The 15,157-nt window shown below is 35.7% G+C and overlaps 1 protein-coding gene across 2 annotated transcripts in view; it reads right to left on the reverse strand.

The window, feature by feature from the left end:
* RAB10 (RAB10, member RAS oncogene family) overlaps positions 1–15,157 on the reverse strand; it is a 76,771-nt gene that overhangs the window by 40,103 nt on the left and 21,511 nt on the right. The window contains exon 2 of one of the 2 annotated variants that reach the window (XM_036990626.2): positions 941–984. The exons of the other annotated variant lie outside the window; for it this stretch is intronic. Coding sequence (XP_036846521.2) covers positions 941–971 — 31 coding nt within the window. The 5' untranslated portion in view covers positions 972–984. The remainder of the gene's footprint in view (positions 1–940; positions 985–15,157) is intronic. 2 annotated transcript variants of the gene reach the window in all.

Consider the following 15,157-nt stretch of genomic DNA (forward strand, 5'->3'; position numbering starts at 1 on the left):
CCGGCGCGCGCAGGCCGCTCCCGGGCTGTTTGGTCACCACAGTGGCGGGCTCACACAAGCCGCTCCCGGTTCCTTCTGGCGCCACCAGCACATGCAGGCCGCTCCCAGTCCCCTCCGGTGCCGCTGCCCCCGGCACATGCTGCCACTGTCCCACTACTGGGCCAGTGTGTCAGGGTCTGCACCAGTTGGGGGCATGACTGGCAGGCTTCCTAGTGCTGTGAGGGGCTTCAGAGCTGCACTGCCGCCCAGGGGTTTAGGGCGCCTAAAGTTCCCCGGGATTTCCAGCTGCTGGCTAAGTGTGCCGGGATGACTTCATCCAGCTGTGGGGTCCCTGTCACTTTAAGACTTGAAAAAAGCACTCGCTTTTCTTTTGTCTCAGGGGCACCGGTTGCAGGGACCTGCCCGCAGGTTTTGCTTTTCCGTTTCTCTAATATCCAGCACCCTGTGCACCTTGTGTCTGCGCTCCAGGTGCAGATTTCTAGAGCTGGTTGTTAAGCAGTGCTGGGCTTTCACTCCCTCCCCGTTCTGACTCCTTTCTTCCCGCCGGGTTCTGGGGTGGGAGAGCGTTGGGGTCCCGCCTGGCTGCGGCTTGTATCTTACCCCCTTCATGTGATGTTAAGTTCTCGCAGATGTAGATATATCCTGGCTGTTGTACTGCATCCACTGTTGTGTCTTTTAGGAACAGTTGTATTTATTATATTTTCATAAATATATATGTTTTTGGGAGGAGATTTCCACTGAACTACTCACACTGCCATCTTCCCATGATCCCTCTGCATGAAAACTTTTAAAAAGCAAAGTAGCTATTCTATTCTAAAGTATCTGTACATTATACTACATTAAAATTACATTACAAGCTTCCGGGTTGGTGAACAGTTGGAGATTCAGGAAGGGTGGCTTGCTGGGGAGGGTATAGATGCTCACGCTCCTTCCCACATACCTTGCCTTCTGCATCTCTTCCATCTGACCATTCCTGAGTCGTATCTGTTGTGATAAACCCATAATTTAAAAATCAACTGCTGAAATAGCAACTTCAGGTGGCTACTACAAGGCTGTCCTCAATTTTAAGATTTTATAAGAAAAGCCAGTGGGCTCCTAGACAAAGTTAAAAAGGTTTTATGGAACCTGGGAGATGAAGGTGTGATCAACTGAGAATTTAAGAAAGGCAGTCCAAAGAGTGCCCAGACTGATCCTCCAGCCTACAGGCATGCTGGATTAACCAAGGAATTCCAACCAGTAGCTAGGAGTGAAATGAGGCTAAAGAATGACAATTCATAGCTCTGCCTCCTGGAGGAACCCACATGAGAGGGTGACAGGGGCTGCCAATGAAGGCTTCTGATGGCATTTTTAAGATCATTTTAGAGGATTCTATTTAATTAACAATATTTTTCAACAATTAAGAAGACCAAACTTCTCTTTTTGTGCTCAACACCAAAGTTGTTTGTTGCAACAAAAAACTAAAAGACAAAGGAAGTTGAAAAAACTGGTTAAAATAACATCATGGAGGAAACGCAAAAACAAAGAAGGCAGGGCTGACAATGTTCACGACGAACTCTGTTGCATGCCCGATAACATTACGGGAGACAAAGATGCCATTTTACAATCCACAGTAAAGATAAAATAGTCACAAAAATTTATTTGCTGAATAAATTAGCATCAAAATATATAAAGCTAAAAGAAAAGATTATTTAAAAGAAAAATTACATTACAAATGACAAGTCATTCTAACAAAAAATAATTTCATCCAAGCAAACAAAGGAAACTGACATTACACAACAGTATATAATAAGGCTCAAGAACTGCTGAATCTATGGCTATAAATCAGGATGAAGAAGTCTTGTTTGTCATGCACTAATTTTGGAGACACCCCCTAAGGTCATTAAGATTTTCAGAAGTGATAGTTAGACAAAATAGCTGGGAAATCTAATGAATTCACAATACAAGTCAATAAACAATATAAAAGCAAGAGAGAAACACCACAAAAACAGAAAACATTACATGTTCCTCTACGCAAAAGATATGATGCCTTTTCTGCCCTGCCAAAATAAGTTAAATTTTCTTATGTGAAAGTTTAAAATTTGCTTTAACACCTATATTTGTAAAATCCATGTAGCATTTAAAATATTTGTTTGGCATTTGCCTTTTACCACTTACCCAATTTGGTAAAAATGAAAAAAATACAACCAAATTTATATTTGCATCTCACAAGATTTCTGAAAAAGTAAAACACAATCACACTCACTATTAATTATTTTGAATTCAAAGTAAGTGAAGTAGAAATTAATGAGATTTGTGCTTTGTCTCATAAAAGTCCTAAGATTTAAATCACTGGAGTCACAGATTTCCAGAGGTGGTTTTAATTTGGCATGTGTAGGTCTCTAATGAATTTCCTCCATTTCCTTTATTCCTGTACTTCCATATACTTCTCTGACACTTCTAAAAAAGGAAGGAGAAACTTTTTCACGTCAAAGAACTGAGCAAGCAGATTCTGTGATGAACACTGTTTTTCTATTTTTTTGTTAATTTACACTACCCGAAACTTTGGAGGTACCTTCCAGAAGACGGTGTACTCTAAAACACGGACAGTCAGTATCTTCTTATATTCTTATTTGGTACCACTCTATCAAGAGTAACCCTGCCTTAAATAAGTCTTGATCCCTACAAAGCTACTCCAATCATATTTTGTTAATCTGTTAGGTTATATACTTCACATCAATATTAGCAAAAACAAGCAGAGTGTCGACCGTGAATTCACTTCAGGAATACAGAAAGGCAATATAGAACACAGCGATTAAGAGGAAGCAAACATGGTCTCAGGTTCTACCACGTCCCAGCTAGCTGTGTTGTGTTGGGTGAAACTTTAATCTCTCTAGACTTGTTTCCTCCATCTACAGTGAGATTTAATAATTTTCATCTCCAATATGTTGTGAGCATTACATGAGACCATGTGTAGAAAGCCTAGGACAATACATAAAAGCCCTCAGTTAAGCTACTAAATTGGTTCTGAATGCTACTCTAGCTACTCAATTTTAGCCTTCTGCCAGTCTAATGCTTTACCACTACCAAGTCAATTTATCATCTTTTGGGCCTGTCCCTATCTCCTGATACACCTCCCTAATCCAACCCAAACTGTATGACTCTAGGCAGCATGATTCTAGGCTCAGTGACTCTCTTCTTAATTTTCTCAGAACTTGCTCACTTATCTCCCATCCCCCTGCTTGTTTTCCACCTCCCTTCCCCTTTTATGGGTGGTTTACAACTTTACATATTAAAGGTTTTTCTAAATCATTTTAAAATGAGTTCATATACTACCTCTTAAGACCACCAAATCTTCAGAATTTAGGACTTGATTAACTGTTTCAAATTTATTAATACAATGCTTACTTTCCACATAATATCATGAACACCTGACATTTGGTCAGGACACTTTTACATCAGAATACGCTGCAATGGCATTTGTTTTTTCAGATTAGATAAAACACAGCCACTTTAAATTCTTGATAATTTAACTTGACTTCTCCAAACCTTTACCTCCTCCTCTCTAACTTTCAGCTCAGGTTTTGTTTAATGTTTTTTGGTTTTTTAAAGAGAAAAAACCTTTCAAGCAATCAGAGACAAAGTATCTGCCTAAAGTTAAATTCCCAATGATCCACTCAGAACACAGCTAGACAAAGCACAAAACCATTTCATTCCAACACAGAAGTGGGAGGAGGTATGGTAGGTAGAAAGGATCCTCAAATGGCATCAGGCAATAAACGACTTAAAGGAGGAGAGCACTGTTTTTCTCTGCTGGAAAATGAAGGGCAGTTCTACTTTTGTCATTGAGAATTTAGGGGACAGTGGCTGGTTAAGAATGTTTGATTGGGGAAAAGGGAAGGTACTAATAAAATTTCAGCATAATGTTCTCTAGTTCCTTACCACTATTCTACCTTCAATTAATCTCATCTTGGCATGTTTTTTCTGTTCTCTAGGAATCCTGTACTTCCCACTGATGCATCTAACTGCTCCAAAATTTAGAACCAGGCCTCTCTCCAGAGTTCCAAATTAATCTCAGTCTCTACTCCCAATAACATGGGAGAGGAACCTCTGCCTTATCCCCCAACTTTTTACCCCTCCTAAAGGGGTTCTTGGCTTTTGTTTTCCTTAACACTTATATAGTGCTGCCTATGTGCTAGACATGGTCCAAGCACTTTACAAACATTAACTCATTTAATCCTCATAGTAGCTCTTAGCGTTTTATAGATGAGGAAAGCTAAGGCACATGGAATTTACACAAGATCACATGACTACTAAGTGGCAGGACCAGCATTTTAACTCCATCAGTTTGCCTCCAAAGTTCATGCTCTTAACTATGAATGCTACTGCTCCTTTTTTAACCTGAAAAAGATAACATTTATAACTTACAGAATGTCTGTACAAGAAAAATTGGAGCAAATACTGCTCCTGCCTTTATACAACCAATCTTAGGTTGTATCCACAGATACTGGATAAGAAAGAAAACATGGAAAGATTTAAAGGAAGTGACAGAGTCCTCTCCTCAGGAGCCAATATAACATTACCAGTGCTACCACAGCCTTTTAGTTGACTGTTCCCTTCCACAGCCCCCAAGTTGTATGGAAGTTATTTTCCATATCATTTAGGTTGCTTAATTCTCTCCAAAGTCCTTACTGCTGGTATAATGATATTTCTCCACATATAGGATTTGACAAACCATTTCTCAAACTGTGCTAATACAGAACTACAAAGACAATCCATATAAACCACTTAGTACAGTTTCTGCAGCATAGTTAGCCTAAGTGTAAGATCATGTTATTTTTATTATAGACAGCAAAGAAAGGCCAAGAGATGAAGTCATTTGCCTATTAAAATTTTTTTTTTCATTTTTACAAAGCTGGTTTTCTGTCTCCAATACTAGGTTCCACCTATTACTTACACTACCAAAAGACTTGTACAGAGTGAAACAAAGAAATAAAGTGTTTCAGTTTACAACCTCTGGAATTTGTTTAAAAATCCAATGATTCATTCACTTTCTCTACTCTCAATCTCTCTATTCCGTACTTTCACCACTGCTCTTTCCTCTTCTACTCTACATTACAGGACAATGATGGAAGGCACAAATCTAATCTAAGATGTTCAGGCCCATATCTAATTTACAGTTTTCTATCAACTTCCCATTGACTGGTTATATTGGTTATTTTTAATTGCAAACCTAGAACAAACAAGGAATTATATTTCCATGTGAGGCATCCTAGACTGCTAAAAACAAAACATACTATTTATAATCTTTTAAAATTAACTCTTTTCCTAAGGTGGCATTAATGGCAGCCTGAAAAGGAGTAGCCTCATTCATGCTCTTTACATTTCCTCAAACACCTTACCTGCAGTCCACACATTACATGTACTAAATGCTCTTTAGTGATTCCATAAAACCACTACAGCAAGTCTTCTTACCTAGACTCCAAATTACAAGGTTGCAAAAAGAAGCAAGCTTTAATAACATGAAAATACTAATAAATTAGCATCTATCCCTCACCCCTCACATGAACGTTGTTGGTCTCTTACCAGATGTTCCAATAACATGATGTGAACTTAACTACAAAAAGAGACTGCACAGGGGAGAACTGCTAAGTCACTAATAAATTTAAAAGTCTTACCTGTTTTCTTCAAGCAACTCTCAGTCCTTTATTCACGTAATTTTAATTTTAAGTCCACTTGTGCTTAAAATTAAATAAATTTGCCGGCCTTAGCACGAATCAAGACAGTAACATCCTCATAGACTTGCTTTCCTAAGTTTTAAATTCATTTCTGAAGTTCCCAACACTTTTGTTTTACATTATTTGTTAGGAAAATTTATTTACTCTTTTGAATGGATTCTCTTTAAGTACCACTTTTCTCAGTACCACTATTTCACGTCTTATCCTATCATTTCACTTTTCATTTTGTGTCAGTTTCTCTTACTATGTTATAAACTGAGAAATGGAAGCAATGAAAGGTATACAACCAGTGCTCAAACTTCTTGAGCTGAGGCTCACTTTACCCTGCTAAATTTACTGAGGATTCCAACAAGCTTTTGTTTATGTGGGTTATGTCAATTTATACTTACCATGTTAGAAATTAATATTTTTTAGATGTTTAAATATCTATTAATGTATTTTAAAATAGCAATAAACCTATAAATAACATTTTTATGAATAATTATATTTTCCAAAACAAAAACAGACTTAGGGAGAAGAGTGGCATGATTTTATAGTTTTATAGCTTTCAAGTCCAGCTTCACAAACAGCAATTGGATTTTCTTATCTGCTGCTTCGTTTAAGTCTGCTGCAATATGCTGTTTGGTTGAAACATAAGAAAAATATGAAATATATGAAGAAAGTCTAATTGCAAACAGATATGTATCTGGAAAAGGGAGAAATATTTTAAGAACCCTATTCAGCTAATTCTAAACACTTTTCTTTAAACACTACAAAATTTGGTAAGTGGTCCCTTCTAAAAGATCAGTTGCAATGTGGAATCTGAAACCATATCAAAGAGTTTTTCATATTCTATTACATTAAATCCATCAGTTACTTTACAATCTAAGTGGATCTCTCTTTATCCAAGCACGATTTTGTACTATCAAGTATTGGTCACTTGGAAAATACTGGTTCACTAAGCTATACCATTCTTCAAAATGTTCCCACATTTCATTACACAATACAAAAAAAAAGTCATATTAATTAAAATCAGGATGGACCTCATCAGGAGAATCTCTTAAGTACTGGAAAGCTGACAAGCTCATAGCTGCAGACTCAAGTTTTCCAAAATTCTGATTTTCATTTAAAAGCATGAGATTTTCCATTGGCAATAAATACTATCATTTCATTCATTTGATAAAAGTGTCTGCCAAATACTCAGGTTTGAGTAAGCATAATGTGCCACTTGCTCATTCAAGGATAAATTGTGTTCCTTGGAAAAAGGTGGCCAATTCAAACAATTTCACAAGTACTTTTTTTCCCTTGAGACAGCCATCACTGTCTTGGAATGAGGCACTAAGTGTTTTATATTTTCTTCCCATTTTGTCACACACAAAAAAGATGTGTGCTCAAGGGTCAAATGTAATAAAATTAAAAATTCTTTAGGCTTCATCAAGGATATTCTTAAGTAAAATTAAGCTTTGTTTTTCTCCTGTGAGTCTATGAGGATGCTACTGTCTTGATTCGTGCTAAGGCCAGCAAATTTATACACCACTACTTCCACACAGTTAGTTTAAGTGTCGATATGGTGAAAAATAGCAAAAAACATCTTAGAATTTATTTGAAGAGTTTTTGACTTTCTGGTCAAAAAAAAATCCCGAAGAAGCATCTCACAACCAAATTTTGACAGCCACAGAGGTTTAGGAGTACTGTTGAGAATTTACAGGCCATACAATGTGTTGGACCTCCCATTATATATATTTGTCCTCACAATAATCTTAAAAGTTTTTTTTTAACAAGTGAGGAAATTTAGGTGGAGTCATAAAACAAATCCAAGTATTTATTCCAAAATTTCTCATCACCATATTAAACCCTGACTCTGGTGTATATTATCAAGGGCAGGTCATTAAACTGTTTCCTCACCTGTGAAGTGAAATAGTTTACATACCTTGCCCTCTACATAGCACTGTGCAATGCACATTAAGAAAGAAAGTAGAAGTATGCTAAAATTTTCCCTAAACTATATTAAGTTTTATGAAATAAAAATCAGCTCCAGGGAGGGGAAAAAAAATCCTTGAGGTTCAAAAAGATATACAGTCACTTTATTAAGTGATGGTGAAAATTTACATACTTTTTTTAAAGCCGGTAAAAAAGATAAAATGAGTTTTAATACTGTTTTGCTCAAATCATAACTTTTTTATCTAGTGTTTTCCACTCTTTCTTATTGAGCTCTCTCCAGCCTCTGGAGAAGCTCTAATTTCTGAACTTCCCAGAAGAGCTACAAGTTAAGTCTTCTAGTCTCTTGTGAAAAAGCCAGGAAGCCAGACCCAGAATTAAGAGAAACTTGAGGCCAAGAAGGTTACCTCCCATGATAAAACTCCTGTGATTTTTAAAGCCACACATAACTTCAAATCCAAGGCACTGATCCCTAAAACCAAGGAGCTCTAATAGAACAGCTATAGCTATACATCCATTATAGCTCAATATAACAGACAATGCAAAGAAAAGATAAATCTAAGTCTGACATACACAGAAGCACAGTGGCCCAAAACCAAAAGTGTTACTGTCAAAAAAACTATCTGAGCAGTTAGTTTTTTAAATGCCTTGCTATTTAAGGTATTAATATATTCAAGATATGCCTCAAAAAATTTAAATTACGGGGGAAAAAAATCTGTAAATCCTGAAGAACATGCAATCCAGCATCAATCCTGAGGATTAAAAAAGAATTCTCTTTTTAAACTACAGAGGTAAAGATGTACTTTTGCTAATGCAACTAGATAGCAATCTGCTACTTGTAACAGGACCACTAGATTCAACCATGGTTCTGCTGCAGGAATTAAGACCACCTCTATCAAAGCCAACTTTCTGGATGTACAAATTCCAAAGCACCCCAATGTTGTTTAGTGGGAAATTAAGAATGTATTATTAACTTAAATTTTTTTAAAACATATGAACTTACAGAGGCACAGGCAAGTCCACAAATTGCCACTAAAATGCAAGGAAGTCCATCAGGAGCTCCGAACCCGACTATACTGTATGGTATTCTCTTTTCTCAACGAGGAATCTGCGTGACCTGATACACTAACTACTCTGCAAAAAATAACTTTTATTAAAAAAACAATACAATACAATCCATGAAACAACTCTTTCTGTCCTGACTTCTACAGAAGAGATATGAGATGTCATTAGGTTTGCTTAGCTGGCTTTAATTAAGCCTTGCCCACACACACCAAGAAAATGACTCAGCAAGACTCAGCCTGTATGTTAACCACAGTTAAGTGATTAACACAATTAAGTTAAATACACATTTCCCCAACATGCCCAATTTACAGATAAAAAGGCTCAGATATATGACTTGTTCAAACTGACAAAGCTAATTAATTATGATTAGAAACCTGTCTCTGGTTCAATACACTAATGTTTGGCACTAAAAGATCACCTCCAAAAACAAAGGCTCACTGTCACAGTCACTGATAGGTACTTCCACATATAGTTTCTCATGATTCTTAAAGATTAAATAACTCAATATACAAATAAGAGTTTAAATAAATCTTTGATAAGACTTTAGTTAGAAAATTTCAACTCTAATCCATTCTGCACATTTTCTGGACCAGATATCTTTTTAAAATGTGAATCTAACCATGTCACATCCCTGCTCAAGCATTTAATGGAATTCAAATCCTTACAGGGACTAAAGGCTCTACAATACCACCTCTCTTCAATATCTGCTGCTGCTGCTTTCCTTACTGGATTCACACCTACAACGCAGACCTTCTCTTTCAACTGAACGAGATAAATTTCATTACTTGTGAAAGACCTTTTCTTGACTACTTCCACTATCTGAAATGTTCTTCCTCTTTCCTCTCTTTTCTCCTACCTAACTTCTAATAATATCTCAGATATCAGCATAAATACCAATTCCTCAGGACTGCATTCCCTGAGCCACCTCCCTATGCCCTGAAATAGATTAATAAGACATCTGGTTATTATGATTTCACAGTCTATTTTTATTTTCTTTTCAAAGCAATTAACTAGAGAATTATTCTGGTTTGGTGTTTTTGTTTGATGAATATGTGTCACCTTCACCAAACTGATTCAAGTATGATCATTAAGTCTCTGACCAGAATAGTCTCCACTAATGTTTCCTTAATGTCCTGTCCAAATTTACTAAGTCTCAGATTTTATATTTTTAACAAAGATGCATTACACTAAGTGTAATGGGTTTGGAAGACCTTGAATCAGTACTAGTAACTTCTGCCAAGGCCTTACCGAGTGGTTATGTGAGATAAATGTGCAGTGTAAACAGTTATCACTTTTTAACACATGGTTAAATCTAAAAAGATGACCAGTAAAAACCTGTCACTCTTTCCCAACCCTTTAACAAATGCAAAATAACTTGACATTTCCCTTTTCAACACAGCAAGCACATATCAAACACAATAAAAGGCAGCTAATTCCAGGTCTTAAAAGATGCTGAAAGGAGAATGTTTAAGGCTGCTACAAGATGCAAGAAATCATCAGGCCACCAGTCAGGGAGATAAAAATGGGAAACAGATAAAATTGTATGTATATGTGAAATGTGCGTGAGCGGTCCTTTCACAGAATATATATAGGGAATATAAATGCTTTTGCTGCCGGATATTATCACTTATCATACACTGTATTTCTACAACTAATCATATTTTATAGTAAACCTTTAATCTGAAATTCACTAAGAGAAAGTTTATGCTTAAAGTGATTAACACTGACATGAAGAAACAAATCTGAAGAGGCATCAGGATTTAATTAAAAATTTTTTAATCATTTTAAATATTTAAAATCAACTTAAATCAGCATTTAATTTAAAAATTCACATTGTAAAATTGTGTCTAAAGATGGCAACCCACACAGCTGCAAAAGATGCCTTTACAAAACATTCTGTGAGGCATAACTTAATTTGGATCAAATGAGTGCTCTTCTAAATTGATTTTTCATTGTTTTCAATTCCAGTTTTCTTGTCCACTCAAAAAAAAAGAAGGAACCCTTGATTATAAATCTGTTGGCTTCATTGGCCAAAGAACTTCACAAAGAGATCACTGATGCAAGTACATCAGTACAATGTTTCAAACAGAAAATCATCCAATTAATGGTGTGGTTTCTTTCATCCAATTCATGGAATCAAAATAAAGTTTTAGTAAGTTCATTCTGTTGAAGTTATGTATTCATAACTGCATACAAAATATTTTACCAACTGCAAGATAAACTTTAGATATTAAGATTTAGAAATACAGTGACTATAACTATAATATAGGTGATCAAACTAATGATGATCATTTATATATACATATTATGAATGGCAGTATGTGATTTCTCCCTGTTAACATGTCATCAGTCATATTATGGAAATGACTGAGACTTTAAGAACTATTTTATACATCTACCTAAGTGTCCTACAGTGGCATTTAACTTTTTTTTATAAATAAGTCTTCCAAATTTTGGTTGCATTTTTAAAATCTGTTTGAAGTATTTAATCAAAGTATTCAAAGAACTGAAATGCCAAAACATCTTCAGATTTTGAAGTCTTCGGCAAACTGCATTTACTGAAAATTAAAGTTTGCAAATAGGAAAAGTGCCAAATGAAGGTATCAACAGTATCGAATACATCAACACTAAAATACAACTTAAAGGACTACAGAAAATTCTACTAAAAAAAAACTGTATCAGAAAAAGTACATTCTTTAGACAAATCCAAGAGACATGGCTTCAGAGATACATAAATAAAGGTATATGAATATGACACAATATTCTTGCTGGGTCATGTTTTCAACAATCAAAGACTTGATTTTTAAAAAGTTTGCCTAAATTAAGTATATTCGTTTTCAGCAATTTTTTGAAAATAGTTTTTGGATAATAACAGTATCAAATATTTCAACCAATTACGCAACTATTTTTAAGCCACCTTTCACTATCAAGAGTATTCTAGTTGGGATGATGAATTACATAGTCACTCCAGCCACTGGGCATACTAGGTTTGTTCTCTAGCACAGTGCCCATAGTGGTACTGAACATGTATGTTAACTGAAAAGCTCATACCTGAACATTTCCAACAGGTTATATAGATTGAGACCTCAAATAAATAAATTCACAAATGACAGGGTGAATGATCCCCACCCCATCCTGCCTCTGCCACTGACAACTACTTCAGTTAAAGATACCATCAATTCCTAGCTGCCCACGTTAGAAACCTAACTGGTCTCTTCCTCTCACCAATCTTGCCCCCAACATCTAATCACACTAAATGAAGTTTATTTAATTCTCACTGTCCTAGGACAAACTCTCATCATCTTTTGGATTCTACCCAGCATTTAGCAAATTTGCCTCTCTGCCTCCATTAACTCCCATGTTAATAGTTAAGTAGTTAAGTATATATTTCTTCATTTTCTTTTCCACACATAGCAAAGTATATATATAGTACACTTTTTAAACAAATAAAAAATGTATCTTAGATCTGAAGTCACCTTTCCTTTGCAGCAAAACTCTTAATGGTACTTTCGAAAATTCAAACTCTGTAATAAGATTTTCAAGGCCTTCTACAATCTAGTCCCAATTTATATCCTTGTCTGCCATCCCAGCCACTTTGTACTACCAGCAGTCTCTAAATATACCATGTACCAATGATTCCACTTCTATGCAGTTCCCTCAACCTGAAAATGCTCTCCACCCACCTTGCGCCTTATTAATCATGCTTTGAGCCTCAGCTTAAATGACCTCCTCTGTGAAGTCTATAACCCTGTCAGAGTTTATCAGTCCCTCCCGTTTACCATGTAACATCTTTACATAGCTTTATCATCATTGACACATTTTGTTGAAGCTAAGTGAGTGACTGGATCACTGTATTATGAGCTCTTTTAAAAAGAAACTTCCATATTTTTCCTTTCACCTCATTACATAACTATCATGGCCTTATACACAATATATGCCCGGTAAGTGCTTACTGAATACACCAAATCCCTTAATGCTGCTGGTTGACAAGGCTTATTTTTGCCATAATTCAGATTTCAACTGATGGCTCTAAATTACAAAGGAACATATACCTTAACTATGATCCTTTCAATTGTCAAAAAAGATGGGGAATAAGCCATTAAAAGTGTTTCCAAATCACCACTGTTTCTAAAGTTCCATTTTTAACTTAAAGTTTGTCTGCTAGCAGACTCAAAGACTCCAAGAAGGGACTAGCAGTTACCAAAGGGGAGGGGTGTGGGAGGAAGGGAGAAGGGGATGGAGGGGTATTATGTTTAGTACACATGGTGTGAGGGATCACAGGGAGAACAGTGTAGCACAGAGAAGGCAAATAGTGAATCTGTGGCATCTTACTACACTGAGGGACAGTGACTGCATTGGGGTATGGGTGGGGGACTTGATAATATGGGTAAATGGAGTAACCACACTTTTTTAAATCTGAAAATTAACTGACATATGCTGTGAGCTAAAATTTAGCATTGCTTAAATATATTCTAAGTAAATACAGTTAAATTCAAATTAAAAAGCTTTTAAGTTTATCCACCAAGGGCAAAATAACCACATGTTCAGGAGTCATATTATCTGAATTTAAGTATTACAGTACCCAGGTCAACATTCTTAGAACCTTAGGATTCCATGCTAATTCATTCTTTCAAGAAACAACAGAATTAATTTTTTTTCAGGTATGCAACTGGACTGATAATTAACTTCAGAATTCTAGTATGCACTCAAAAATTGAATGATAATAAATGCAGAAAATGAAAAATAAAGTTCCTGGCACATAATAGTGGATAAAAAGAGTATTTTTTACATGAAAATAACATGAATACCATACAGGTAGAGAAAACTGTACACGAAAGAGTGAAAATAAAAGTATATATAATGACAATATATAAAATAATTTATTCTGAAAATTAAGTTCAAAATATACCACAATGAAAACTAAGCAGCTGTTTCATTAGTCATCTGTGTGTTAACGTGTATATATGTATGCACAGAAGTGACCTCCTTTGATTTTAACTGCCTTAAAAAAATATTTTTTAATCAAATCAAAATTGGAACACTGAAAAAAAAAGCAGCAGCTAATTAAAGATCATACTAAGGAATGTGAAGAATTAAGACATATATAGTAAGTAAAACAAAAGATCTCGCTAAATTTCTAGAAGAGAATATTCACCTTTTACAAGACAGACTAGTAGCAAGGACTCTGAGGCCAGAATGTCTAGGCTCAAACTCTCATCTTCCACAACAGGAAATCAACATGTAATGTCTAAAATTGACAAAAATAGTACAATCATATTATTTAGAAATTTGATAGTGGATACCAGAATTACCAAAAGGCTGAATGGTATAAGGGGCAGTACAGGGGACTTCTGTTTCTCAATATAATTATTACATACATTTAAATTCATTTTGTATAATACTATTTAACTTTTTCAAACTCCGAATGCTTCTTACTTTGATTTAATTTTTTTGATATTTATTTAAAGTAAGAAAAGCCTGAAGAGATCAAGAAAATCTATCATGGTTGTGTATAAAGTTTTTTTTTTATTTAAGTATCACTGATACACAATCTTATGTTGGTTTCAAATGTACAACATAATGGTTCAACAGTTGACCATATTATTAAATCCTCAACCCCTCCAGTGTGATTACTATCTATCAATGTAGAAAGATGTTACAGAATCATTGACTATAATATTCCCCGTGCTATCCCCACAACCAACTTGTACTGTAACTGTTAATTATTATGCCCCTTTATCCCCCTCCCCCCCTCCCCCCTGGTAACCACTAGTCACTTCTCAGTGTCTATGAGTCTACTGCTGTTTGGTTCATTCTGTTTTGCTGTTTTTATATTCCACAAATAAGTGAAATCATAAGGTATCTGTCTTTCTCCACCTGGCTTATTTCACTTAGCATAATACCCTCTAGATACATCCATGTTGTTGCAAATGGCAGGATTTCTTTTCTTTTTATGGCTGAATAATATTCCATTGTGTTTATGTACTATATCATTTGTCCATTTATCTATTGATGGACACTTAGATTGCTTCCATATCTTGGCTACTGAAAATAGTGTGGTGATAAACATAAGGGTGCATGTTTCTTTCCAAATCAGGGATTTTGTTTTCTTCAGGTAAATTCAAAGTGGAATTACTGCATTCGATGGTAATTCTATTTTTAGTTTTTTGAGCAATCTCCATACTGCTTTCCACGGCAATTGCACCACTTTACATTCCCATCAACAATGTAAGAAGGTTCCCATTTCTCCACATCCACACCAACACTCGTTATTTCTTGTCTTTTGGATAGTGGCCACTCTAACTGGTGTGAAGTGGCATCTGACTGTGGTTTTAATTTGCATTTCCCTGATAATTAGTGATGTGGGGCATCTTTTCATGTGCCTGTTGGCCATTTGTATTTCTTCTTTGGAGAAATGTCTGTTCAGGTCCTCTGCCTATTTTTAATTGGGTTATTTCTTT

Source organism: Manis javanica, chromosome 1 (assembly GCF_040802235.1).
Source record: "Manis javanica isolate MJ-LG chromosome 1, MJ_LKY, whole genome shotgun sequence".
In the NCBI taxonomy this organism is placed as follows: domain Eukaryota; kingdom Metazoa; phylum Chordata; class Mammalia; order Pholidota; family Manidae; genus Manis; species Manis javanica.